Below are 26,288 nucleotides of genomic sequence, written 5' to 3'. Positions count from 1 at the left end.
GTCGACATCACCACCAGCACTTCCCGCAGCACCCCGTCGCTCGCAATAATGGCTGCCATCAACAAGATCGCCCCCAACTCGCCATCCCGGCAAAACCCCTCCGAGCTGGAGACCGCGATCGCCGGCGCTCTCTTCGACCTCGAGAGCAACACACAGGACCTGAAGGCCACCCTTCGTCCCCTGCAGTTCGTCTCTGCCCGCGAGGTAAGAATTACTGCCCGAGGCGTACGGCACACGAATTGAATTTTCCTGGAATGGCTTGCGAACTTTTTTGAGGGATTTCGATGCTCCGGGGTAAAATAGTCGGATTTGTGGATTGGTTCCAATTACAACATCCAACGCCAAAAAAACATATCAACATGAAGGAACAGCATCGGTGATGGATATTCAGCACAGGACATGAAGAAAAGTCGCAGAGCAACACGCCGTTCCAGGAGGATTTCAATTTATGTGCGCGACAATTGAAGTGGACACGCTCTGACATTTACCATTTAGGTTGAGGTCGGCCACGGCAAGAAGGCCATCATTGTCTTCGTCCCCGTTCCCCTTCTGGCCAACTTCCACAAGATCCAGCAGCGGTAAGCACCAACCACGAACCCTCCAATTTCAACGGCGAACCCAACGGAAACTAACAACATTGCAGTCTGACCCGTGAGCTCGAGAAGAAGTTCTCCGACCGCCACGTCCTCTTCGTTGCTCAGCGCCGCATCCTGCCCCGCCCCAAGCGCTCCGTCAACTCGCGCACCACCCAGACCCAGAAGCGCCCCCGTTCCCGCACTCTGACCGCTGTCCACGACTCCATCCTCGCTGACCTCGTCTACCCCGTCGAGATCGTCGGCAAGCGTGTTCGCACCAAGGAGGACGGCTCCAAGACTCTCAAGGTCATCCTTGACGAGAAGGAGCGTGGTGGTGTCGACCACCGCCTCGACGCTTACGGCGAGGTCTACCGCCGCCTCACCGGCCGTGCTGTCGCCTTCGAGTTCCCCCAGAGCGGCGCTGAGTTCTAAATGTATGTTTAGAATTTTTTGTTCACTTTGATGACTTTTTTGGGGCTGGGGCTGGAATGTGCTCGGTTGATGCGTGGGAGAATGGTTTGTGCCTAGCTTTGAATTGTGGCTAGTTTCAGCCATTGGGTTCCAAAGAGATGATCTCCATAAAAATGCATTGACGGTTTTCTCTTTTCTTTTTTTGCCCCCAGACACTGGTTGCTTTTGTATTCCGGTTTCCCTCTTTTAAGGGGTCTGGGTGAGGTGATGGAGCTGAGTTCTCTCTCTCCCGATCTAATGAGGATGGGATGGAATACCTGATAGTATTCCAATTCAACAATTCCGACTTTTCTCTCTCACCCGCGTAGACTTGATTACGATTTCGTTGTAGCTCTATACACAGGCATTTCGGCTCATGGATGCTGTTGCCAAGCTTTGCAGCCTTTGTTGGTTTTCTCCCCGACACTCATGAAAGCAATATGTGGTTGTCTGAACTTATACTTGGGAAGATACTGGGAAAGACAGCTGCAAAGACACCTGAAAAGACACTTGGAAAGAAACGCACTCAGGGTATGATACAAAACACAAAACGAACCGTGAACCGCGACTGGTCCACTTCCCACCCCATAACTATCTACAATGAAGCCTGGATTCTGCCGACACCTAGGACCATCCAATAAGCCAGCTCCCTGGTGACTTTCTCATCCTTAGACCTCCCGATATTCTGCTGATCCAATTGAGCATCTGCATCCCAATCCATGTGCACAAAGACCGGGATCTCAAGGACATCCTCGTCTTTCTTTGAAGCCGCAACAGCCACTACGTCTTCATCAGTGGTCTCAGGGTTATTGTTCCCTCCTTCAGCACTGCTGCCAGGCAACGTACCGGGGACAACTTCCAACACCACAGTGGTCCAATTGCGACCCTTGTCCCACACCTTGCCTGCTTCGGGCACACCACGGAGACCTAGACCAGAAGACTTGGAATCTGCAGACAAAGGTGCAGATGCCCCCTGCAATGCCTCGTCCCAGACATCGCTATTCGCGCCAATCTCGAATTGCGGGGATAAAACAGTGACTTTAGTAGCAACGCGGCCTGGGGTCACGGGTGGTGTTGCAAGTGTTATGCGGACGGGGTCGAACATGTGGTTCTTAAGTGTGAGGAGAACGTGAATGGGGCGAAGAGGTGAAAGAGAATCGAGGTCTGGAGTCGGGGCTATGGCGGGAAGGGCAGAGGAAGAAGATAGGGCCAGAGGGCAGAGCGTTGGTAGAGGAATATAGCTGAGAGCGATGAGCCGAATACGGAAGCGCGTTGACTGTGGCTTTGTCTCAGGTTTCACGAGAATGTGCTTGCAAGACTTGCAACGTTTCGCTCGCTTGGTGCGAAGGAGGACTGGTAGTGGTAACAGATCATCGACAAACCGTGCGTCTGGTGACTGAGCCGCGCGTTGATCCAGTGATGCCACCCCATCCCAGCCACAGCCTGGCGACGAAAGCCGAGCAATGATGTCTGCCTCGCCGTCCTTTGGCGCAACCTGAAGACCCTCATTTGCAGTCAGCGCTTCGCGCATAACAGGTGGCTTGGATTTGGTTTTCTTATTGCCGCCATACAGCCCGCTCAGGCGTGATGATGAGCTATACAGGGACATGAGTCGGTTAAGAGCACCGGGCGAAGAGAATCCAAAGTCCGAACTGAGGTGATCATTAGGCGAGTTTGACGTCTCGGCAATTTGGGTGCGGTAGAAGTTTTTCAAAGCTGCGAATCGAGCATCCGTGCCCATTGGGGGCGCTGCTGGATCCTCCTTAGGTGGGTGCTCAATACTACGCTCACGCGCATTCGCGTGCTCATCGACCGAGGCTGCACTGGACAACGGGTGCTTGAGGCTGTCAAAGGTACGAGAAGCTTGCCTTGAGCGGTCGAATGCAGCCGGAGGGGTGGCGTCAGTCATCTTCTGCAATTGACTGCGGATGTTGGTCGGCTTGTCAAATTTGATGCCTATATCAAGGGTGGTCCACAGGCAATATCCACAAGATAGCACCCATGGCCCTTGCTGAGTTCCACTGCCTGTTGCATTCTCGATCGTACTCACTGCCAATGGAGCTGTGCACACAGGACAGTTGAAACAGTTTCGACCACATCTATGTAATAGCGTCAGTAAGAGAAAGTAACTTTCAGGTGGATAGCACGAACCGATTACCATCACTGCGTACCATACTGCTCGGCGTTTCAAACAGGCAGCTTGGACAATACCAGCTCACTATCTCTTCTGTAATGCATCGGGAGCATTTGATCTGGTGGCATTCCTCACAGTAGAGAAGCTGTTCTGGGGGATATAGGGAGAAATCAGATCGCGAAGAGCGCGGGTCAAAGGTCTGCTCTTCGTCCTCCTCTTCTGATTGCTGCTCATCTTTTGTTGGTTCTTTCCCGTTTGTTGTATTAGGTCGTGGGGCTGGCTTTTGTGGGGATTGCTTCTGCGGCGATTCTCTGGACCTGCGCTTCCTTGCCGGGTCGGGCACTGGAGTGTCTGCACAGGGGCAGGAAATGAAGGTGTAAGGGAACGGGCGCGACATGTTGATCTGGAGAGATGCGGGTGTTTGTGGCAGCGTAAGAATGCTTCGATCAAATCATGCTTCGTGTTTCAAGACCTCTTGTTGTAACCAGTAATTGCGGATCTCCTTAGATATTGCGTGTTTCCTAGTAGTCTAAATTTGTATTTCGTGTCAGAACCGATCGTGTCACACCAAGAATTGGATGGATAAGGAGCGCGCAGGCGGGGACTTACCTGAGTACCAGACGTCGCAATGGTTCTCGCCTAGCTTAAATGCAGATGCGCTTCTCGCAGAGAGCAAAAATCGGACGTTCAATTAATTGAAATGCCCCAAAGACCCCAGCTGGCAAAAGTCCATGGGTGAGGAGCTGTCAACAATCGACGTCAGAAGCCCGCCATTTTCTGCCGTTATCGCCGCAAAATGACCTCCGGCGCATCGAGGAAGTTCCTCTTCCCTCTACAACCACAATGCTACCTCTACGCACACTCCGCTCACATTTCTCAAGGCGATGTGCCTCCCAGGCAATTGCGACTCGCACATATGCTAGTCAAACACCTGGTAACCCCATGCTGGAGGTTTTCAATCGCAAGACCAAGCACCTGCAGAAGGACCGTGCAGCCCAGAATGTTGAAGAAAGCCGGAAAGTCGATTACTTGAAGGATGAAGTTGCGACACGACTATGCGAGCGTTTACTAGTACGTTGCTACCCATCGGAGGCACACGGAGATCGGTGCAAGACCAAACGTCGCTAACCAGAGCTTCCGTTTTATGAATAGGATATCAAACGCAATTTCCCAAACGTGCTCGACCTCGGCGCAAACAGCTGCAACATTGCCAAAGCTATCACAAATCCCAATCTTGATGTGGTCGGACCCGAGGGAGATGTCCTGCGACCACTATCGAATAAGATCTCCAAACTGACCTGTGTGGAGACTTCGCGCGCCCTACTTCACCGTGACGAGGAAATGCAATTTAACAAAGATATTGAGATCCAGCGGGATATTATCCCGGACCTGGAGACGCTGCCGTATGCTCCGAACAGTTTCGATGCCGTGCTTTCGTCGCTCTCAATACACTGGATCAACGACCTCCCCGCGCTGCTAGAGCAAGTGAACACAATTTTGAAGCCCGATGCCCCATTCATCGCCGCTATGTTTGGCGGTGACACGTTGTATGAGCTGCGCGGTTCATTGCAGCTGGCGGATATGGAGCGACGAGGTGGTGTGAGTCCACATGTGTCCCCTCTGGCGGATGTCAAGGATGTGGGAAGCTTGTTGAACCGGGCTGGGTTTAAGATGCTCACTGTCGATGTGGAAGACATCGTGGTTGAGTTCCCTGATACCTTTTCGCTCATGCAGGACTTGCAGGCTATGGGCGAGAACAACGCTATCATGAACCGGGATTCAGCGCCGCTGTCGCGCGATGTCTTGCTTGCCAATGAGGCTATCTATCGCCAGCTGCACATGGAAGATGGGGCGCCCGGTATCCCTGCGACCTTCCGATTGATCTTCATGATCGGATGGAAGGAAGGTGAAAACCAGTCCCAGCCATTGCAGCGCGGTAGTGGTGATGTGAACCTCAAGGATATCCTAGGTGGAGGAGACTTCGACAGGCCATGAAGCTAATTCTACGATGGAGTTATATAGCCATGGCGTGGAACAAAAGGGCAAGCAGAAAGAGCCCAGTGTATTGTCACAATAATCAATGTAAAACTACGCTTCAAGCGACCAGGCAAGGGCATCTTCCACATTTATGGAATGCGAGTCGAGCCTCTACCAAGAAGATAACAAAAAGAGTAAATCATCAGAAACGAACCTCCATCCAGTGCTGTTTTATCCAATCAAACCGTCCTGCGGTCGGTCATGACACGCACAATAGACCCAACACCAGCAATCTCCACCAACCTCTCGTGCCAGCTCAGCAGAACGCTCATCTGTTGGCCACCACCACCCTCACCTAGGTTCCGTGCCTGGATCTGAGAGAATCCTGTGTCTTGAGGTGAGACCGACTTCTTAGGTGACTGGGCACCGCTACCGGGGGCGGACGAGGACATGCCCTTGTACCTATATTCAATTAACATCATATTCCAGCAGAAATGAAACGGTGATATCACCCCGGATTGCCTTCGTAACAATCGGGATAATACTCCACGTACAAGTACTTCATCAAGCAATCGGCGCGCTCAGCGCCGCCATCTCCGCTGCACACACCCTCAAGAATGCGAGTCATCTCGCCCTGACGGATCCCCTGCAGCACGTCGATAACAGTTGCAAGGTGCACCTCCTTAGCGCGGTCGTCGCCGCCTAGCGGGGCTGTGTCAAGGACGGTCCGCAGAGCACCCTCCGGGTCGCCGCCGCGCAGCATCTGGCGGACCTGTGTCGCGGCATTGGCGGCATCGCTTGAAGATGCGGCCTGTGGGAGATTGGCGGGGAGCAGGGACTCCATGGGGAAGTTCGTCGAGGACTCGGGGTCCAAGGCATCAATGTTGATGGTGCGGTAATTGAGTTGGGACATGATTGCGGTTCGAAGGTTTTGCAGAGGTGGAGTGTCGGAGTAACGCGGATATTTGAATTGGGTTCGATATGGTGTTCCCAGGCGTAATCGGTGGAGGGGGTTATAGAGCTGTCAACAATGTTCTGAGGCGGTGCGGTGGGCGGAAGCGGGGAGACTAGTGACGTGGGATGAACTCCGGTGCGGGTTGGATGCGTCGACGGCAGAGACACACAGGAATGTTAGATTGGTGTATATATGTATGGTTCTTATGAAATGCTGGAGCCGGTGAATTGGGAGTCAACGATGGAGCTACGCAAGCCGAACTCCGTAGAGCTAACGCCCAATAGCGGCCACGGTGAAAGATTACATATACAGCCTTTCGTGCATTATAAGGACCACTGATTCGATGGAGTACATAGCCCTCTTCACACTGAAATGGTTTTATAGAATACTCTTCTTGTCCAACTCTGGGATAAATAAGATACCCTACTATATGTATAGACTTCAAGGTTCTTCTGATTTGTATCAAACAACTTGGACAGGCAATTGTCTCAGACAACGGCCGACTGCATTCATAGTTGCATTTGTATGCCTTGGTGAAAGAGAAGTTGACTTCCAAGGTTGTGAGCGGGAAAGAAGGCCTGCGGCCTCACCTTGGCAGGTATTGAAAAATGCAAAAAATGGTATATTTTTTTGATAGTCATGTGTATATACACGTCCTCTATCGATCCCAGTAATTTCCAAGATTATATACAAAAAGCACACAGAATATCGATAATACAGTAACTCCAGCGCTAATGACAGGAACGCTCATCAAAATCAAGGAGAGGTCGTGATGGTGATAGGTGGCACCACAATAGAAGGAGGGGTGACAGGGCGTTGAGGAGACTTCTGATCACGGAGTTCAAGTTGCCCTTCGCAGTCTGCAGCATCTGCAGACTTAGGCTGTTCGACTGACGAGTCCGAGTCCGAGTTCTCGTCTACGGACGTCTTCTTAGGAAGAAGACGACGAGTGAAGCGCTTTACAGGCCGGAAGAAGGCCTTGATACCATGTCCAACGGCTTTGCAACCGCGGGCGAGCGGTCGCAAAACCACTGACATGGCACCAACAACGGCGTTGAAGACAACGCCGAAGTGGCGGTCGGGAATGAGACGGAGGACGATAGCCCACGGTAGACAGGCAATAGCGCAAACGATACAGATACCCCAGAGGGTGGCACTCAAGCGAGTCACACCAAATGCCTGGCCGCCGACATAGATGATCATGACCTGACCACCGACCATGATGGCGTTGATCCCAAGGAACCAGTAGTTGCGGAACATGCCTTCGAAGATATTGAACTTGTTGTCGAGGCGACGGTTGTTGAACTCGTTGAAGATCTGCATCCACACAAAGGTGTTGAAGACGACGGTTGACAGTTCTTTCTCGCGAAGAGCGGGCTCGGAGCTGAGATGCGCGCCAAGAAGTTTGTCTCCTGCAAAGTATAACATAAACGTGATAGCCAGCTGGTATACTGCCTGACCAAGAATCATCTTCCACATAGTCAATGTGAACAGGGAAGCGTGCTTGGGAACAGGCTTGCGGTCGAGAATCTTCTCCGTGGGTGCATCAGTAGCCCTGTTTTCAATGTTAGTTAACCGTCGACAGGAGAATATTGAGAGACATGACTTACAAGGCAAGAGCAGCAAAGGTGTCCATAATCAAGTTCACCCAAAGAAGCTGGACTGCACTCAAAACGCTTTGGTTATCACTACTCACAACAGATGAGACAAAGGTCAACACGACCGCAGTGATGTTAACAGTGATTTGGAACTGCAAGAACTTCGCAACAGCATCGTTGACAGCTCGACCCCAGGCAATGGCAGTGACAATGGATCGGAAGTTATCGTCAAGGAGGATGATTGAACTTGCTTCCTTAGCGACTTCAGTACCAGCAATTCCCATGGAGAAGCCAACATCTGCAGTTCGCAAAGCTGGTCCATCGTTGGTACCATCGCCTGTCACAGCGACAGTTTCACCGAGAGTCTTGAGTCGGGCAACCAAGATGCGCTTATCCTCCGGAGATGATCGCGCTAGTACCTGCAGACGCGGAAGGACTTGGTCCATCTCCTCGTCTGACAGACGTCGGAATTGAGGTCCTTCCATGACTAGTCCGTCCTCTGTCTTAATTCCACAGGAAGAGGCAATTGCAGTCGCAGTGGCAACATTATCACCTGTCACCATCTTGACCTGGACACCTGCCGAATGGCACTTGCGAATGGCCTGCGGGACCTCAGGCCGGAGTGGATCCTGAATGCCGACAACTCCAGCCCAAGTCATGCTATGGAAGACAGCGTCGAAGTCTGCGGAGGAAGAATCATCAGAGCTGATGGCTTCCGCGGGAGGCCAGCTGGCGAAGTCCTTGTACACCATGCCAATTGTGCGAAGTGACTGATGGGCATAGGTATTAATCGTTTCCAAAACACGATGCATCTGGTCATCAGAAAGCTGCTCAACTTCGATGGCCTCCTTAGAGATATCGACGTTGGTGATTTGAGAAGTGCAAGCAGCCACCATCAATTCAGATGCACCCTTGACGAGGAGGCGGTAGCCCACGCCAGGAACTCGGTACACAACACCCATACACTTCCTAGCGGAGTCGAAAGGAATCAACTGCACGATCTCGGCAGATCCGCGCTCAGACGCAAGATCCATGCCCATGTAGTCGCGAGCGAGTTGGAGAAGTGCGACCTCAGTCTTGCTACCAATGAATTGGTTGTATCCGTCCTTGATTTGTTCAAATGCAGTCGAGTTCAAAGCGATGCCCTTGACAATCAAATCGCGCACTGGAGCTGATAATTGCTTAGAGACTTCCGAAATGGTGTTCTTCGAGTCAACAGCTTCTTCATCGGCGTTTTGGCTGAAGCCGCGATCCGACCCCCAAGTCCCTGCGACAACAGTCATCTTGTTCTGTGTAAGTGTGCCGGTTTTGTCGGAGCAGATAACGGTGGCATTTCCCATGGTCTCGCAAGCACGAAGCACGCGGACAAGGTTGTTCTCTTTGACCATGCGCGTAGTAGCAAAAGCCAATGCCAGTGTCACCGCCAGTGGAAGACCCTCTGGATTAAGCCATGGATGTTAGTACAAATCATGTGATACTATAATGCAAGATACCAACTTACCTGGAATAGCGACAACAATGACCGTCACAGCGACAATGAGAATATCGACAAATTCTTTGCCCTTCATAGCACCATTCATCTCGGGGTGCTTAGGAAGATCCGCGACAAATCGGAAGAACAAAACAAAGAACAAGATACCAGCAGCCCTAGATCACTGTTAGTTACTCTGAAAATCTCTCAAGGATAACTTGAAAAACTCACGCTGTACCGAGATATCCAATCCAATCAGCCAACTTACCCAGCTTCACTTGAAGTGGTGTGGGATCGTTGGGTGTCTGCAAGGAAAGTAAGATCCGACCGTAGGTAGAGTATGGACCAACACTGGTGACCAGGTAAGTTCCAACGCCCTCAAGAACGTTGCTACCAGATATCAAGAATGGGTCGAGTTTCTTAGTTGCCTTGCCAGCGACAATCTGCTGCCAGACCTCATGGCCAGGTGTCTTCTTCATCTGATCAGACTCACCCGTAGCAGAGGATTCATCACACTTGACACCATGGCCTGTGATGAGAACGCCATCTGCCGGAATGGAATCACCTGCTTCCAGATGAAGAACGTCACCGACCATGAGATCATAGACAGAAAGCATAGAAGATTTGCCTGAGCGGACCACTTTGACTTCGCGGTCATCGTTCTGTTTAGATTAGTATTAGGCATCGTCGTCGGGGAGAAAGGAATCATGACTTACTCGCTTGTTGAGCTTGGCAAACTGTCTCTCCTTTTGCCAGTCGTTTGCAGCCGTGACCACAGTGACAATGAGGATTGCCACACAGATGGCTACACCTTCCACCCAGTCGACACCGGAACCAGCATCAACGGTCTCGTAGATACCGAGCGACAGGGAGACCACGGCGGCAATAGTCAATAATATAATAATCTTGTCGTTATATGCAATCCAAAACAGTTTAAAAAACCCGTTCGACTTCCGAGCAGGCAGTTTATTCTGACTGAAGACACGAACGCGATCTTCATAAGGTGAGCCACTGCCAGATGAAACCGGTGCCAGCGCCGGCGCCTCAGTCTTGAGCGATGATTTTTCCACAGCGTTGTGTGAAACAGAAGGTGCAACAGTCTGGAAATCAACAGTCCCCTCAAGGGAGGCTTCGTCTATTGATAATCCAGCGTCAAGATCCGTGCGTAGACCACGCTCCAAACCTTGCAAGCCACCCAGCGCATAGAATGCAGCCAAGGACTTAGGGTTCTGCATCTTGTTGAGCTGACCTGGAGAGAAGGCAAAGCGGTTGTCTTCCACCTGGAAATCACTCTCGTTGCGTGGATCTGGCCTGAGGGCATCTGACAGCGATACATCATCATAGCCAGCTTTGGCAACATGTAAATGATCTACATCCGAGTTCTTTCGCGGATGGACCATAGTATCAGCAGAAGAAGAGGCAAATGAGTCCGCCCGCGGACGCAGAGTATCGCCATCGATGGACTGGGATGCGTTATGTGAGGCAGGGCGGACCGTTAGTAATGCTGGGTCCGGGTTCCACGCCATATCTGGTGAGATGGGGGAAGTTGGACTGTGGTTTAGATCTGTAGGACCTGACCACGAAGAAGAAGTTGTAGAAATTGCTCGCTGAAAGGTAGAAGAACGGGTTGAACATCAGCGTGAGTGTTCAGATATAATGGCATAGGATGGCTTGGGGAAACCAACCTCTCTGCCCGAAAAATCTGTAACTATATCGGGTCTTAATAATGAGCCCCGGCGAGGCGAGATATTGTTCGGAGAAGAAGACATGGGGTATAACAGAGCCGAGCTCTGGAGTAAATTGCGAATCAAGGGTGGAAGCAACCCATGCAGAATTTGATACAATGCTGATGCAAAATTGTAGTCGTGTGCCGCCGGATTGCGAGACTTTGTTATGTTTCCCCTCCTATGGGGCTGTGCTAGAAATGCCCAGGCGCCGAGGAATTAGATGGTGAGTTTGCACGGCAATTTGCAGCGAAGCTCTTTGCGTGCGAAAGGTGCCAAGTGAGTAAGAGGGAATAAAGATATCCACTCTGTTGGGAGAGACCGTAGCGATGACAAGAAAGTCAGATATTATATTTTTGCTGGGCTCTATTTTGCTGGGCTCATGGATCAGGTTGTAAGATGTCAGAGAGTGCCACTCGTTCCAATCGGGAAAAACACAGCCCCCCTCCGGCGGCAACCTTTAGTGGAACATGGAGGACCTGGTACGGAGTACACACAGATCAGAGGGCGAAGCTCGTAGCGGTACCAGGCACCCATCTCCAATGTGAGCTGAGGATTGTAAGCGCCGACTTTGAGTCTCGAAACCTAGCCTCGTTTCTTCATCCATTGCATAGCTTGATGATGGAGATCGGCGGTTGTGGAATACAGGATAGCGCTACGCTATCAGCATCCAGCCAATGTGAGTGTCAAAGAGTCGTTTTGGGTTTGGTGTGGTGGAGTTTGGCATTTTGACTGCGCCTCGATCTGAACGGGATGATCCAATGAGGTTGCATGTGACCTTTTTTTGCTGGTTACGAGAAGTCAACCGGCAAGTTAATTAACAATGGAAAGGTTGGCCAGATCCAGGTAAGGAGGCGATAGTTTCTTTGAAAGTCCTGCGTCATGAGGCTTGATTCGTCGGTTCTAGGTCTTTGCAGGAGATATGGGGAAATGATCTGCTTGGCAAAGCGGTTGCACACCATGTCACGAATGCAAACTCGCAAATGCAAACACGGGATCTTCTGGGAAGCCAAGCATGTTTGCAACAGTTGCAAACATTCCCGACCCGATCGCCATCTGTGGCGCACGTGTGGCGGTGCATCAACATGTGGCGATACCACATGGGAGGCTTACCTGGGGACAAGCCCTCAATTCGCCTAAAATTGGGTCAGAAGGTGAACCATGAAGCTACCTAGCATGTGTGGCTGTGGTGTCGGGCAAATTGCGGTCTGAGTTGGGTATTTGGGCCACTAGGCAGAAGCCCGTCTGCTCTTGATCTGAAGACATGTCATTAAGTGTAGACTGGTCCTTGGAAACGAAGATGGCAGTGCCGTTTATTGAAAAATAGTCACTCGCGAACCTGTCCAGATTGGTATTGAGTCCCACCCAAAATTGGCCCCTTGCAGGATTCATGGGTGAGGCGCAGGTGGAGGTATACTAGTGGGCGAACTTTCAACTTCCACCCAATGACTGGAAGATGGCTAGGGTAGTTCAGGCCCGAAAGCACGCAGAGCCTCTGCTAGTACGTACTCACTCATAGACCGCCAGGTACGATATACCCCAGCAGCCCAACAACTTCGTGTACAAGAAATAACTGAAGGCAGATTGAGTGACTAGTGTAATCTACTAATCAACACCCGTTCTATGATCTTTCATGTGAGAAGCAGCATTTCTACTCGAATAAGCTTAAGCAATTCATTATAGCTAGACTCAATGGGTCAACTACGAGTTGTTTACTCCGGATCTTGGTCATATTTAAATCATCCTTTGCTGAGGGTGCTCTGATCTTTGGAACCGAGATATCGAAGTTATTGCACTCGGAGACTCCATATATCGACCCTTTGAGAAGAATCTGTTCAACAAGCTTGCTGAATCGCACCCGGATCTGCCTGTGCATATCCTACATATGCTCTGCTCTCATTTTTCTCCAAAAAAGTGAGTATTTAGCACGGTAGCGGACAGATGTTTGACCGCAATGGCGGGTATCTACATGTACAAGTGTGCACTGCACCATAGGTGTTGAGCTTTCCATATCCACATACCCTTCAGCTCATCACATCGCACAAATGACCTCTCACACCACACAAACCCCTACTTCCGAGGAAACACCGCCACCCATCCCTCGACAAGAGTGTGCCTTCCTATGTCATGGCTGCAATATTGCGTTGAAGCAAGTGACACGACACCATAATAAGAGAGAGTATGTTGGGCAGGGATACTGCATAGGATGTCAATATAGGGTGGACGATGGGTATATTGTAAGCAGGAGATGGAAATTTTTGGGAGAAATCACTAATTAAAACAGATGCGGCTGGCGATTATGGACTATATCAACGAGGAGCGAGAGAAGATGAAAAAGGAGGACTTTTGGCAAAAGAGCCGGGTAGAGGGGGACAGGCGGAGGGAAGTTAGAATCCACGAATTGCGAGAAGAGTCGTCGAGGCAATCATGAGAAGAAGTTATTGTACTAAGGTGAAGGAAGTTAGTATGTGAGTAAGGAGTAATGGAAGGACGGAATTTGCAATTTACAAGAATTGATGGGGTAGAGCTGTATGCAACACACGAGAAAGAAGAATATGCTTTGATCACACAAGCGGTCTTCTCTACTTCGTATAGATGTAGATGGAAGAATATCTGTAGCTCAGATGTCCTGGAAACCTATGGATGGGCAGACATTACTAGCTAATCGGCCTCACCTCACTACATATTACTCATCCCATGGGACTTTTGAGCCCCACCCATCATCGTATAGTCACTCTCACCTTCTATGCCCAATCTCTCAGTGCCTGGGTAGTTCAAGCTGGCTTTGTAGTGTGAGTATTATATCGACCATTAAATTACATTGAAATTTTGGTAAATATGGGATGTGTAAGTGACAAAAAATCGGTAAACATTATTTTGGTGAAAGTGTCGGGGCAAGTGAGCAGGAAGAGAGAAAGGATATAGAGAAGAGGGTATCAATGCAACAGGAAGAGGGCAACGAACAACGATCAAAGACAGGAAAGCGCTCGAGAAGCGACAAAAAAAGGGCTGGTAAAAAAGACGGAAAAAATGGCGAAAACAACACGGCACCTCGGAGCCAGCAGAGCAGACATCTGAAAACCGAATCAGAAAGCCCTACTCCCACCCATCACTTCATTTGATCGTTTCACATGGTCCATATTGCGGCACTAATCACATATCAATACCCTCAGTGAAGCGACTGCTTCGACTCCCGTCGTGGCTGTGCAAACTGCGGCCGAGACCGTCTGGCCGCGGAGGTATGAATGGAACCGCGCTCTGGGGCTGTACGAGAGGGTGCGCAGGCGTGATCGTGATGGAATGTGCGGCGTTGACTGTATTCGGTATGGGGACGTGTGCAGGACCAGGTCTTGATGGCGGAGTGTGCTCTTGGACCTCGCGGGTGACGTTAGAGTCCAAGGGCATACCGTATGGAGAAGCTGGGGGTGGAGCAGCATACGTAGGTGAGCCTACGGGTCCGGGCGCTGGTGAGGTGGGAGCGAAGCCTGGGACGGTGGGAGAATCGCCATCGAGGCCCCCGCCGAAGCCATCGCCTCCGTGGGTGAGGACTGGAGGAAGCTTGCGGCCGGAGATCTTTTGGAAACCTCGCTCACTGGAGGTGGAGTCGACTGTGCTGTCGGTGCGCATTGTTGCAGTTGACTGGCGCCAGCGCTTCATGAATGCGGGAGCAAAATATGAGGCTGTGAAACGGTTTTCGTTGTTGGGCCGCTCAGTGATTTCCCTGGTTCCTAATCCTGCCGCCAAAGCGCCGGCTCCGGCTCCGGCAGCTGCATCATCTGAGATAGCGGTGTGTCCTTTCTTTCCCATCAAGAATCCCCGACGACGCAGGAAATAGAAAAGAAGGAAGATAAGCAGAGCGAGTCCGGCGACTGATCCTACTACACCGCCGACAATTTTTGGTGTGTCGGAATTGCTGCTCGAATTTGACCCTGAGGCCTGTGTTTCGCTTGTGGATGGCGCAGAGGTTGTGCTCGTTGCGGTCGGTGTTTGAGAAGACCCACCGAAACCTGTGGACGAAGAGGCGATGTAGGTTTCGCTGGTAGACAAGCTTGTGATGGGGCTTGTTGCGGAGCTCGAGCTATTGCTGGGATTCGACCACAGATTGTAAGCATGAGGTGATGTCACCGAGGCAGAGGCAGTATGTGTGGCACTCGAAGGTGAGATAAGAGGAGTCGAAGATCGGGCAGGGGATCTCATGGCCGACGCAGCTCTAATAGTTGATGACGATGTCTGGCTTACAGTACTGGTGGCGGATTGAGTGGAGTTCGTCGAGCTGGTCAACAGTGAAGTCTCAGACAGCACCGAGGTTGTCGGTTGAGTAGCAGGTGCAAGTGTTGGAGAGGTCATCAACGCCACATCTACAGAAGCAGTCACATCCAGAGAGGCAGTCGCAGTTATGCTGTCTGCGCTTGAGATAGTGAAAGCTCCAAAGGCGGAGTCTGAGATCGTCACTGGGTAATCGGCTGCAGTCGACTGCAAGAGGACGTGGGAGCTCGCATCGACGACCTGCAGGACCGTCTCAACAAGCGTCACGCTATCGGAAGACGCCGTGTCATCCCGTTTTTCAACCGGTGTATCGGGCCCATTCATTCGATGCTCCAGACATGCCAAGTTGTGTGACGAGTCGCAAGCTTCTTCTGGTGGCGTATCAGCGGCAGGAAGCGTGGGGAGCTTTGAAGAATCGCCCTCTTCGAGTAAACTGGGACCAGAGTCCCCGCCATTTTGCGCAATCTCACGCCGACGTCTGGTGCTGTGTAGTTGCTCAACCCGCGAGTGACGGTGATGGCTATGAGCCATGTTTGGTAGCAATTGACAAGTATCGTCAGCAAGGCAGCCCCACAATGACAATTGCTTATCGGATGAATAGGTGAATAGACAGTGGTCTGTGAATCCTCACAGAGGACGAGCTTCACAAAAGGTTAAAAGAAAGAATGTCCGTGTCAATGACACTGAAGGCACGGTCTAGCGCGCGCGAGAGATGAGGTGAATATAGCGAAGGTCACTTGGGCCAGAAAAAGAAGTAATTGCCCGTTTGGGAAGCGTGCGAATGAGTGCGCGTTGTTGAAAATTCAGCCAGCAATGAAGGAAAGGAGTGAATGGTGGCAGCAGCAATAACAACGCAGTGCGCAATAACAGTAGCCACACAATGACAGACCGGCAATACCGCGAAGCCGACTGATCAAAGTGGGCTGTTGATGGAAAAGAATGACTTGGTCAGGTTGACTGGATTTCGATCAGTACAAAGATCAACAAAAGTCAACACAGCAGTTCGAGGTCCACCACGGATGAACCGGATCGCAGTACATACCCGGGTTAAAAGAGTGACGAATGGAGAAAAGAAGAAAAACAGAGAGAGGCCAGTCACGCTCCCTAATCCATTGTTTCGAAAGAGAAAAAAAAACCTTGGGAACCTAAAGACCCGTAACGCACCAAGCGGGTCAGGCGTGTTTGACAATAAGCACAGAGTGCGCGGCCTCACCAGACAAGGCACAGTGTCGAGGAGAAAGCACGGAAATCAGAAGGAATTGAAGAAATGAAGAAAAACGGTGGACACGACCCAGAACAGTCCCCCTATCGAAGCTAAGTCTAGGCGACCCGCGTTGTTGATGAACTAGCCCCGGGGCCGATATCCTGGACGTTTATTTTTGGAATCCCCCTTTCTGATTTTGAGGTCCGTTCTTTTTACCCCAGAATTGAGAAAGAGTCTTGGTATTCAATATGAATACTGAATAGCTGTGAGCTCAAAAAGCAAATGGATAGATGTGAACTCCCCAAGGAGAGAGTCTGCCAGGAACGGGGAGAGACGACGAATGAGAAACGTCGAATGGAGTCTGGAGGTTCTGGCCAAGAAACTAGACCCGGTTAGGTCTAGTGGACCATGCATGTTTAATTACTATCACTTTCTTTCTTGTTTGGCCCCATTTGTTGGTAACATTCAATTGAGTTCCACGGAGTACGGAGTACAACGTAAGGAGGCACATGAGCATCTTACAGTAGAGAAGTACATAGGTTACACCCAGCTATAGAGACCTTGGGAGTACTCCAGAATCTGTCCGTCTTAGCTAAGATAAATACTTTGCGGTCCAACCTTTGGAAGGTTCCAAGGTTCCAAGGTTCGGTTCCAGCTCCACGGGACTCGGAATGTGCCTCTCGTGGACTCCACCTGGTCATGACATGCCGTTGTACTAAGACCTGCCGATCCATTCTCCATTCTTAAGTCTAATCTGAGATTGTATGCTCGGTACGTTTTGAATTGTGTGCATTCACTCCATATGTAGGTTCGCATTTGACTGAACACAGAGCTTAAGGAGACGGGGTATTTGTTAACGGGTCAATGATTTCCAGAACTCATCACGCTTAGAAAGTCTCGAGTTCATCGGCCACAACCTCCTCTCCCTCAGCAGGGATCTCAAAGCCATCCTGGGGAAAGGTATCAGTATCAGTCGTGCGAATCCACGGTTAATCAGAATGGGAACGAACCTCGGTTGAGTACAGAATTCCCTGGATGTGCTTGACAAGGGTATCCTCTTCCTTCTCGATCTCGGGATCGGCCTCGATGGCAGTTTGCAAGAGCAATTCGATGTCACGGAGCTTGGCGAAGTAGAAGTCGCGCTCCTTCTCCAGTCCAGCAATGGCCTCCTTCTGGGTCGCGATCTCTTGGGTCAGGGCAGAGGTGGCTGCGGCGCTGGGAGCAGCGACACGGGGACGAGTCGCAGTGGTAGGGGTCACGCCACGGCGGGCGCTTCCAGCGGAGGGAGCGCGAGAGGTAGGAGCCGCACCGACGGAGGCGGGAGCGCCGGACGCCTTGCGACGGCCCACGGAGTCGTATTCACCACCGGGGTAGTGCTGGTCCCAGTACTTCTTCACCCACTGGATGAATTCAAGGTTATCCTGCATGCGGCACTTGGTGAGGGACTGGACGGGGATAGGCTTGTTGACCTGGTGGCGCGCGAAGACATCTGCAAAGTCGAATATGTTAAAGGGGTCCATTGGCGGACTGTCGGGTTGACATACTCTGAAGAACCTTGAAGTTCTGAAGGTAGGCATATTCAGTGTTCACATTGAACTTGACTCGGGACATGGGAACATCCACTAAACAAAGAATAACCCTGGTCAGTTCCATCCTGCAACCAAGCGCAAGCACGCCTCTCATTTTCAAATTGTTTCGCGGGTTGTCACATACTGAAGATCGAATCGAAGACTTGGCAGAGTGCGGCACTAAACACAGAAGGATTGACACGTTAGCCATGCGATCTATGAGACAGCCAGCCCCGCGGGTTGCGGGCAGAGAGCCAAAGAATGTCGATCGTCCATACCCAGTTCCGCACTGCTCAATCTTGGTAAGGTTCAGCTGAAGCAGGTTGTTAAGCCATGCCAGCAATTCTTGTCTATTTCGAGTCGAAGAAAAACGTCAGCCGGACCATTGCGTCGCAAGAAGATGCGGAATAGGAGAAAAGCCCAACCTGGATTCACCCATAATGGTGGGGTAAAATAATAGTCAATGGAAACGCTGAAGGTGTAAAAGAGGTTAAGATAAGCGCTAATCGGAAGAAGAGATTGATGGAGATATTGCACCTCAAGATCAGCACTGCTCGTCAGTCGCTGCCTGTGTGTTGATGGGAAAGAGCAGAGGGATTGTTTTGATGCTAAATCCCACGGATCACGCTGCCACTAGCCCACTTTCGCCGGCGAATCACGGTTCGCTTAGATAAGCGGAGCCTTTTGCCTCAGGTGTCAATTTCTCACTCGAGCTGTCACATAGATAGTGCCATTGGTCACATGAGTTCGTCGCGTAACGTCGATTTTCGGGTCGTGGGGCTTGCGGCGCGTCAGTCGTACGTATCAATCCGATCCATCTGATTTCGACGTCGGAGGTCAATCCATGCAGTTCGTTATCGCCATTATGCCGGCCGACCGCTTTGATCACCGCCATCTTCACCGCCATCATGAATGTGGCAGGAAATTGAGGATGAGAGCCGGAAAATTGATTATACGGGAGAAAAGATTATCCGGAGGGAAAGACCCGCTTATATAGAAATTTCTGCCTAAGGCACGATGGCCTTTGACAACGGGCGTTTGAGAACGAGAACAAATCAATATCACTCCAAATTGCTTCAATTCCAAGGTCTCCCTACTTAGAGTTTGGAGGATTCAAATTACGTATTAGCCATGTATTGTGTCGTGATGCTGTTAAGACCAGAATGAAGCTAAGCTCTGGAGCCAGTCAACCGTCACTTTCAATCTTAAATTTGCAAGTATCTATTCTTCTTTGACCTGAACAACAAAGAGAATACTAACGATTCCAACTTTTTGGCCAACAGGACTGATTTGCAGTATGTTCCCAGGTGAATCTATGACTATGTGTAGCTCAGCCCTTTAGGAAATCAATATCAAACTGAAACAAGAGTATGTTTGTCAAACCAACGGAAAAGACTGAAATTTTGTATATCAAAATGCACAGCAAGAGTCTATCCTGTCAACGTATCCGTCCCGTTTGATTTTGCACCCATTTCAGAGTCTAACCTCACATGACCGCGGGGATGTAAAGAGTAGTAGAAGCCAAGCCCCGTATAAGTCCCATGTAAAAGCCCTGCCAAAAGATCGCTGGAAAACAAAACAAAACATATATAGAAAGATGCATATAAATCACTCCTCTAAAAGTTCAACCCCGTCTAGACCATATCCAAAGTCTATGATGACTGTTCTCGAGTCTTGGCTGGTAGCCACGATGCGCCTGTAGTCAGACTGCACACTCAACATCCAGCTTGTGGTCCAGCCAGGGAAGTTGATGGACAAATTACCCGAGTCACGGTCAAACACCTTGACGCTCATGTCATAGCTGCCACTGACAATGCGCTTGTTCGAACTGTCAAGATGCAGCGAGCGAATCAAGCCACTGTGGCCGGTGAGCTCATTGACGAGCTCGCCCGTATTAGCGTCAAATTGATAAATTATATGATCGTTGCCGCCAGTAAGGATGGTCCGGCCATCGTCGCTGAATTCAACACATGCAAGACCATGGCGTTTGCTAACGAATTGCTTGACGCATTGGCCGGAGACCACGTTCCACATCTTGGCAACGCCATCGCCGCTCGCTGAGACAATCAGGTCGCCGCGTAGCTGGACAGCGTTGACGGGACCCAGGTGACCAGTGAGCGTCCGCAGGAGCTCGCCTGTCTGGCGATCCCACACGCAGATAGTCGCGTCCTTGGAACATGAGACAATGTATCTATCATCGAAGCACACATCAAGCACACCGGCTTGGTGGCCGACGAGACGGCGGATTGGCTGATAGTCGTTTTTAATATCGTATACAATGCAGGTGTAGTCAGAAGACCCAGTGACCATGATTTCGTCGTCAAATTGCAGACACAAAATTGACGCGCTGTGGTAAATAGAGTCTTCCTCTACAGGGGAGGAGAGTTCCTCCTTCTCGGCCGCCGTAGGCCATGGTGGAGTGATGGTCATGAAAGGGGGACTCCCCGTGGCTTGGGAAGTTGGACTGTTCACTGGACCACCACGGCGGGAGGAGCTCTGGCTGCTCGAGGGGCCAATGATCTTCTGACATGCCCACGGGTACTGAGCATCCCAAACACGAATGGTGCGATCACGGGAGCCAGTGATTATTTTTTTCCTGCGCGAATGTTAGTTTGGTCTCTTGTGAATTGAAGCGTGCCACAACATACTCGTCAAATTGGGAGCAATATACACTGTCCTCGTGGCCTTGGAGGTAGATGGCTGCAGCTTTCCCGTTCTTCCAGCGCTCGTCAAGAGCGCGTCGGACAAAGTACATCTTCTTCCAGTCCTGGTTTGGAATATTCTTTCCCAGACCAGATGACTGTTTCAATTTGGTGTTCGTCTCGCTTGGCGGCCGTTGCTCATAAGCGCCACGGAAAACATACTTCCAAACATGAGAAGAAGACGCCTGAAGCCAGGCGCGAGAGACCAGTTCTGAATTGAGAAGCGAGGCAGGATCCAGGTAAGAAAGAATGTGTGCCGAAATTTCAGTAGGGAGGAGAGCGACCGGATCTAAGGAGGTTAGTCAGAACAAATTGTACCTTCACCGGACCAATGCTTACCTAGTCGTGCGAGGCCAGACAAAGCTGCGTCTGATACCTCGGATCTATCACGCAGATCGATACCGATACCACTCTCGGAGTCCTGCGGGATCCTCATTTCAAGGATTTTGCTCGACTCGCGCTCCGCCTTTGCCATTCGTGTCATTTCCATCTGTTCATTCTGTGCCGCAGCTGCAGCGCGCGCTGCAGCTCCAGAGAATACATGGTTCGGCACTACGGGAGGCTCTTGTCCCCGACCAGGGATGGGAGCTCGGATTGATGCAGTGGGGGCATAGAAGCCCTGCAGCGCGGACACGCTGTTCAAAGAAGGGCGTCTGTTGACGCAGCCCTGCCAATCAATCTTGGTTGACCGGGAATCCCAGCTGCCCGAGGCCATGCGCTTGTGCTTTGGTTGGCTCGGAACGTGGTGGGTCTGTCGGTCTTCGTCACCAGCCGAGGCGTTCTCGGCGATGTTCTGCTTGGAAGACTTGTGGCGAAGACTGACCGACCAGCGGCGTCCGAGAGCTACCAATCCATCCATAGGGTGTTTCAGAGTTGAGAAACTCTTCGCACCGCGACGCCGAGGCACGGCGTTTGGGAATGGATCCATCTCCTCTACAGCCGGTGCATGGTCTTCCTGGCACAGCTCTGTCAGGAGCGGCTCTTGGAATGCCTCGAAGGCACAAGCGGAATCTTTCGATATCGGGGAGGAATGAGGTGGGTTTCGTGGGTGCGATCGGAACGACAATGAGGGACGTCGACGAGTGGGGATGGCGGCGCCGTTCTCGCGGGGCGACATGGCCAAAATTGTAAATCGTGTGTCGATGATGAATTATAGAGTAGGTGTAAGAGTCGTCACAGGTAAGTGCTGGAGACCGGTGTAGAGAATGACAACGCCTTTTTTTCTGAACCCAGTCCAAATGTTGTTGCCCAATGCAATGGTGATCTTGGAGCTCTTTGTGATATCGATTAAGATGTAGCTGCCAACGACCGTTGAACTCCGAGGACCCAAGCAGATAAAGAAAAAAGAGTATAAAGAATGAGATACTCCGTATTGAGCAGTAGAATTAAAAGGAAAGAAGAGTGAGAGACAGGCGCAAGGGAGAGATAAAAAAAGGGCGGAGGTCCAAATGAGGTCTGAGGGCCCCCAAAAATCGACGGGGGCAAATCAGTGGAATGCGGAGTACCGATACTTCGATCGCCACGGTAGCCAACCGCGGATTAAAGTAGGAGTACCGAACATTTTGGGGTGGCAAACGCACTTTTTCCTTAGGCTTTTCCTTGGGTTTTCTTCGCTTTTTTCTTTTTGTTTCCTACAGACCGCTTGATCGGCACATGACTAAGATGACGCCGCGGCTACAAGTATTTAACGTATAGGGGTTAACTATGGAGTGATGTCTATACGAGGTGTCTCTAAGTTGATTTCACACTGTTCGCTCACCTCCGTATATAGAATCTTATCTTTAATTGGATCATACGATGTGTTTTAGTACATAAAAGATCTCTAAAACTTCATTGGATATTCTAAACACCCCCTAATTCCCAACTCCAACCCCCCCTGTCTTTTGTTTGTCAACTCCACCATGCACGCCCCGTACTAAGTCAAACACCTATCTATCCAAAGATCTTTTCATAGCCAGTCAAAGTGAATCGGTAGTGGACATCACCCTTCTGCATGCGCTCCATCGCCTCCTTAAGCCCTTCTTCGCCAATGGCAATCTCCTCAACCCATCCCTTGAGTCCCCGATCCGCAGCCAGCTGCAACATCTCAAGCATCTCACGACGACTACCCAAGTGACTCGCGCCAATGAGAACACCATTAGAAATCAAGTTCTGAGCCTTGATGACCTGACCTTCCTCCTCAGGCAGACCAACACTAACCCAACGACCATGAACATCCATCAAAGACAGATAGCGCGCAAGATCGAAGCCCTCAGACGAGTTGGCGCAGTTAATAATCAAATCAAACGAATAAAGATGTTCCTTCTCCCAGCCCTCCTCAGCAGTAGCAATGTAACCATCCGCACCGAGCTTGAAAGCATCCGCCTCCTTCGCGCGCGACCGCGAAATAGCCCATGTCTCCGCTCCCAGCGCCTTAGCAAACATCACTCCAAAGTGACCAATGCCACCCAGCCCCACAATCCCAACCTTCTTGCCTGGCCCCGCACCGTTGCGCACCAGGGGCGAGTAGGCAGTCAGGCCGGCGCACAACATCGGGGCAACGGTGTTGCTCTCCAGTGCGTCGGGGATCGGGAAGACCCAGTGCTCGTGCGTCCGCACATGCGAGGAGTATCCGCCCTGGCTGACGATGCCGGTCTCGGGCCACTCCGAGCCGTAGGTGTCCATCATCTGTACCTGGCAGTATGTCTCATTGTCGTTGCGGCATTGCTTGCATTCGCCGCAGGAGTAGGACTGGGCGCCGACTCCGACTCGCTCGCCTTCTTTGATCAGTGTGACCTTGGGGCCGACACGGACTGCTCGACCAATGATCTCTGATGCGGTTGTTAGTGAGAATTTGAGTATTTGGTTTTGTTGTGTTCACGTACCGTGGCCCACGCAAAGAGGGAACTTCTGGTCACCCCATCCTCCTGTTGGACATTGTCAGCTCCGATCTGATGTCCTGGCAGGTTGACTTACCGCTGATAGTGTGCACGTCGCTTCCACACACGCCGCAGGCTTCGATCTTGACGTCGACATCTATACATGGTCAGAGATAGAAGGATCAATGCTGTACGATTGCCACGATTCACCATAGTCACCAAAAGGCTTCAGCTTGAACTACATGCGTCATCCCTGTTAGCACAGCTCCACTCAGGATACCAAATAAAAGCACTCACAAAGCGCTTGTGAAACTGGGTGAAGGTCGCAGGTCCGTCGACCTGGAAACCCTCTGCCTCTTCGGGATAGGGCATTGTGACAGAAGTGAGCAATTGATAAGTCCTTGGTCTTGATGTCTTGAACGGAGATCTCTACTATCGAGGGACAGAAGAGTAAATCAGGTAAACACAGCTTGGAAGTAGAATGGAAAAAAAAAAGTAAAAGCCAGGACACGACGAGTGGGGTGGAGGGGATATATCACTACCCCGAGATTCCGAATAGTTCCAGCAAGCACCTGGGCACGGATCGCGAAAAGTCTTCTCTCGTCTACGCGGGATAGCATCTCAATTCATCTTGGTACTACAATACTGTACTCGTTGACTTCCCCACAATCGGACATTGTCCCGTGGATCCACCGGCCAAGTGATAAACATAAAGGCCAGGAATCAGAACGCAGTATGAGAAGCTGGGGGTCTCGTGCGAAACTCAGATACGAGACTTGGTAGGGTCAAGAGCCTGGGCAGCGTGGGGTTATCTAGAATGTCTCATTGACGTCTCAATTGAAAAAAAAAGGCATAACAGCTGATCTATGGCCTCGTATCAACTCCGACTTGGGATTCTTCCACCAATCAGAGGACGCCTGTCACGGTGGGGCTAACTGACATTTCTGCCTTGATGCCTGAACCTTGAAACTGTTTCGCGATCAGGTACGGAGCACGTTTCTCAGAAAGTCTAACAAACATGGGGAAGCGGGCACTGAACCTTGGAACTACTCGCATCATACAATGATCTGTAAAACTGAGAGCCCTGGATTCACCTTAGAACCTCGGGAACATTCCAAGGTTGGAACTTGGAAGTATCCAAACTTTACTCACTAACTATTTTAACCTTGGAACCTTGGAACTATATGCTAATGATCTAAGCAAATTTGAACATTGACAACCTTGAAATGGATGGAGATTTAAGATCGTAAAACATGATATATACTTTGCACATTATTTACGTGGTTTTGAAAAGCGCTAACCGCAGATATCAATCTATCATGCCACATCGGGAAGAGAGAGCTCCACATCCATCGCGGGCTTAATTTTATCGGCAATAGTCTGGTACTGAGCATCAGTAAGACGGCTGAGAGGCCGACGAGGGAAGCCTCCGTATCCATAGTATGATTGGATAGCACCCTTGGTACCGGGGATAGCGGCCTTGGTAAGGACCCAATCGGCGGCACTGAGCTGCTGCTGTGCCTCGATGGCCTCGACAAGACGGCCCTCGGACCAGAGAGTGAAGATGCGCACGCAAAGGCGGGGGAGAACATTGGCACCACCGGCGAGGATGGCAGAGCCACCAGAGACAAGAGTCTGAAGACTGAAGTCGGCAATACCACCGAAGGCAATGTAGGGGTGCTTAGCATCGGGCTTGGAGACAGTGGCAGTGCGCTGAGCGGGGGCCAGAGGAGAAGGAGGAGTCACGGCACCAAGGGCAGCAGCGACACGAGTCAACTTGCCGGTGTTGGCACATGTGAATTTTGTGCCAACAATGTTGGGGTGTTCGGAGATGCGAATGATAAGATCGGAGTCCATATCGATACCGGCAACGGCACCGGGGTAGTTGTACAGGATAAGAGGAATGGGTGAGCCATCGGCGACGGCAGTGAAGTACTCGTACAGGGTCTCGTCGTTTCCGACTGCGGCACGGTAGTAGCTGGGAGGCACGATGAGGGCGTATTCGCCGCCAGATTCGAAGACCTCCTTGCACAGATCAATAGTACCACGGATGCTGTTCTCGCTTGCACCGGCAATGACGGGAACATCGGAGAAGCCGGCTTCATCGAGAGCGGAACGGGTCTCGCGAGTGACGGTCTTGCGCTCTTCGCGGGTGAGATGAACGGCCTCACCGTTTGAGCCCATAGTGACAAGACCGACGAGGCCCGCCTTGGCTAGGCGGACGGCATGACGACGGATAGCGGCAATGTCAAGTTCTTCGGTTTGGGCATCGAAGAAGGTCATTGTTGGCGCATAGACGCCGGGGCGGAGTGTGGTGAGAGGCATGATGTGGATTTGATAGTCAAGATGGAATAACGACGCAGATTCCAAGAGGGGCATACAGCAGATATAACCATCAACTTCCCCAATGACACTCGGTCTATCATTCTCCCAGTCCCCCACGTCGGCGATTGCCCCGAGGCACGTTGTATGGCGGAGAATCCCATTCCACCAATCAGAAGATGCGCGCAGAGTGTGGGGGACATGAGGGGTAGAACGGGTGACGACAAGCGCAATGAGGTCGCAGCTCATGAATTGAAGATGAAAAGAAAAGAGAAATCTCCGGAAATATGGATATAGCTGTGACAAGTGGTCAAGGGTAATTTGACCGAGATGTTCCTGAGCAAAAGCGATCGAAGACGAACAAAAACACCCCCAGGGCGACGATAAGATACGGCTATTGACTTTGCAATGTTGGGACTTCAAACGCCGGAAGAATTATCTCCAGCAACTAAAGTGCGCTGTTTTCTGTTTTCCTTCTTAAACT

The 26,288-nt window shown here is 51.0% G+C and overlaps 11 protein-coding genes across 11 annotated transcripts; 2 read left to right on the top strand and 9 right to left on the bottom strand.

Annotated features, from left to right (window-relative positions):
* Nucleotides 1–48: 48 nt before the first annotated feature.
* Nucleotides 49–1,007, top strand: N7506_010034 (40S ribosomal protein eS7; the record flags this gene model as incomplete). Its single annotated transcript, XM_056959327.1, has 3 exons — nucleotides 49–204; nucleotides 496–578; nucleotides 644–1,007. The coding sequence occupies 3 exons, from the start codon at nucleotides 49–51 to the stop codon at nucleotides 1,005–1,007; spliced, it is 603 nt and encodes a 200-aa protein (XP_056808717.1).
* Nucleotides 1,008–1,620: 613 nt separating this feature from the next.
* On the bottom strand, nucleotides 1,621–3,556 carry N7506_010033 (putative dynactin Arp1 p62 subunit RO2; the record flags this gene model as incomplete). Its single annotated transcript, XM_056959326.1, has 2 exons — nucleotides 1,621–3,124; nucleotides 3,177–3,556. 2 exons carry the CDS (start codon nucleotides 3,554–3,556, stop codon nucleotides 1,621–1,623), a joined length of 1,884 nt encoding a protein of 627 aa, XP_056808716.1.
* Nucleotides 3,557–4,002: 446 nt separating this feature from the next.
* Nucleotides 4,003–5,154, top strand: N7506_010032 (uncharacterized protein; the record flags this gene model as incomplete). The annotated part of the gene is made up of 2 exons (XM_056959325.1): nucleotides 4,003–4,230; nucleotides 4,312–5,154. 2 exons carry the CDS (start codon nucleotides 4,003–4,005, stop codon nucleotides 5,152–5,154), a joined length of 1,071 nt encoding a protein of 356 aa, XP_056808715.1.
* Nucleotides 5,155–5,375: 221 nt separating this feature from the next.
* On the bottom strand, nucleotides 5,376–6,049 carry N7506_010031 (actin-related protein 2/3 complex subunit 5 family protein; the record flags this gene model as incomplete). The annotated part of the gene is made up of 2 exons (XM_056959324.1): nucleotides 5,376–5,598; nucleotides 5,691–6,049. 2 exons carry the CDS (start codon nucleotides 6,047–6,049, stop codon nucleotides 5,376–5,378), a joined length of 582 nt encoding a protein of 193 aa, XP_056808714.1.
* A 798-nt stretch (nucleotides 6,050–6,847) lies between these two features.
* pmcB (putative calcium-translocating P-type ATPase(PMCA-type)) lies at nucleotides 6,848–10,686 on the bottom strand (the record flags this gene model as incomplete). Its single annotated transcript, XM_056959323.1, has 5 exons — nucleotides 6,848–7,646; nucleotides 7,702–9,127; nucleotides 9,191–9,336; nucleotides 9,392–9,822; nucleotides 9,877–10,686. The coding sequence occupies 5 exons, from the start codon at nucleotides 10,684–10,686 to the stop codon at nucleotides 6,848–6,850; spliced, it is 3,612 nt and encodes a 1,203-aa protein (XP_056808713.1).
* A 3,351-nt stretch (nucleotides 10,687–14,037) lies between these two features.
* N7506_010029 (uncharacterized protein) lies at nucleotides 14,038–15,681 on the bottom strand (the record flags this gene model as incomplete). The annotated part of the gene is made up of 1 exon (XM_056959322.1): nucleotides 14,038–15,681. The coding sequence occupies one exon, from the start codon at nucleotides 15,679–15,681 to the stop codon at nucleotides 14,038–14,040; it is 1,644 nt and encodes a 547-aa protein (XP_056808712.1).
* Nucleotides 15,682–17,241: 1,560 nt separating this feature from the next.
* On the bottom strand, nucleotides 17,242–18,235 carry eb1 (microtubule-binding protein BIM1; the record flags this gene model as incomplete). Its single annotated transcript, XM_056959321.1, has 5 exons — nucleotides 17,242–17,304; nucleotides 17,365–17,843; nucleotides 17,899–17,976; nucleotides 18,068–18,102; nucleotides 18,201–18,235. 5 exons carry the CDS (start codon nucleotides 18,233–18,235, stop codon nucleotides 17,242–17,244), a joined length of 690 nt encoding a protein of 229 aa, XP_056808711.1.
* Nucleotides 18,236–18,577: 342 nt separating this feature from the next.
* Nucleotides 18,578–18,829, bottom strand: N7506_010027 (uncharacterized protein; the record flags this gene model as incomplete). Its single annotated transcript, XM_056959320.1, has 1 exon — nucleotides 18,578–18,829. One exon carries the CDS (start codon nucleotides 18,827–18,829, stop codon nucleotides 18,578–18,580), a length of 252 nt encoding a protein of 83 aa, XP_056808710.1.
* A 701-nt stretch (nucleotides 18,830–19,530) lies between these two features.
* N7506_010026 (F-box/WD repeat-containing protein) lies at nucleotides 19,531–21,741 on the bottom strand (the record flags this gene model as incomplete). Its single annotated transcript, XM_056959319.1, has 3 exons — nucleotides 19,531–20,518; nucleotides 20,571–20,913; nucleotides 20,964–21,741. The coding sequence occupies 3 exons, from the start codon at nucleotides 21,739–21,741 to the stop codon at nucleotides 19,531–19,533; spliced, it is 2,109 nt and encodes a 702-aa protein (XP_056808709.1).
* An 815-nt stretch (nucleotides 21,742–22,556) lies between these two features.
* On the bottom strand, nucleotides 22,557–23,854 carry N7506_010025 (NAD(P)-dependent alcohol dehydrogenase; the record flags this gene model as incomplete). The annotated part of the gene is made up of 5 exons (XM_056959318.1): nucleotides 22,557–23,434; nucleotides 23,489–23,530; nucleotides 23,580–23,639; nucleotides 23,693–23,720; nucleotides 23,780–23,854. The coding sequence occupies 5 exons, from the start codon at nucleotides 23,852–23,854 to the stop codon at nucleotides 22,557–22,559; spliced, it is 1,083 nt and encodes a 360-aa protein (XP_056808708.1).
* A 945-nt stretch (nucleotides 23,855–24,799) lies between these two features.
* Nucleotides 24,800–25,807, bottom strand: N7506_010024 (dihydrodipicolinate synthase family protein; the record flags this gene model as incomplete). The annotated part of the gene is made up of 1 exon (XM_056959317.1): nucleotides 24,800–25,807. The coding sequence occupies one exon, from the start codon at nucleotides 25,805–25,807 to the stop codon at nucleotides 24,800–24,802; it is 1,008 nt and encodes a 335-aa protein (XP_056808707.1).
* Between the last annotated feature and the right edge of the window lie 481 nt (nucleotides 25,808–26,288).

Source organism: Penicillium brevicompactum, assembly GCF_028827555.1.
Source record: "Penicillium brevicompactum strain IBT 35665 chromosome Unknown utg000006l_segment0_segment0, whole genome shotgun sequence".
In the NCBI taxonomy this organism is placed as follows: domain Eukaryota; kingdom Fungi; phylum Ascomycota; class Eurotiomycetes; order Eurotiales; family Aspergillaceae; genus Penicillium; species Penicillium brevicompactum.
Note: the sequence above shows the minus strand (reverse complement) of the source record. Positions and strands in the feature narration are given on the sequence as shown.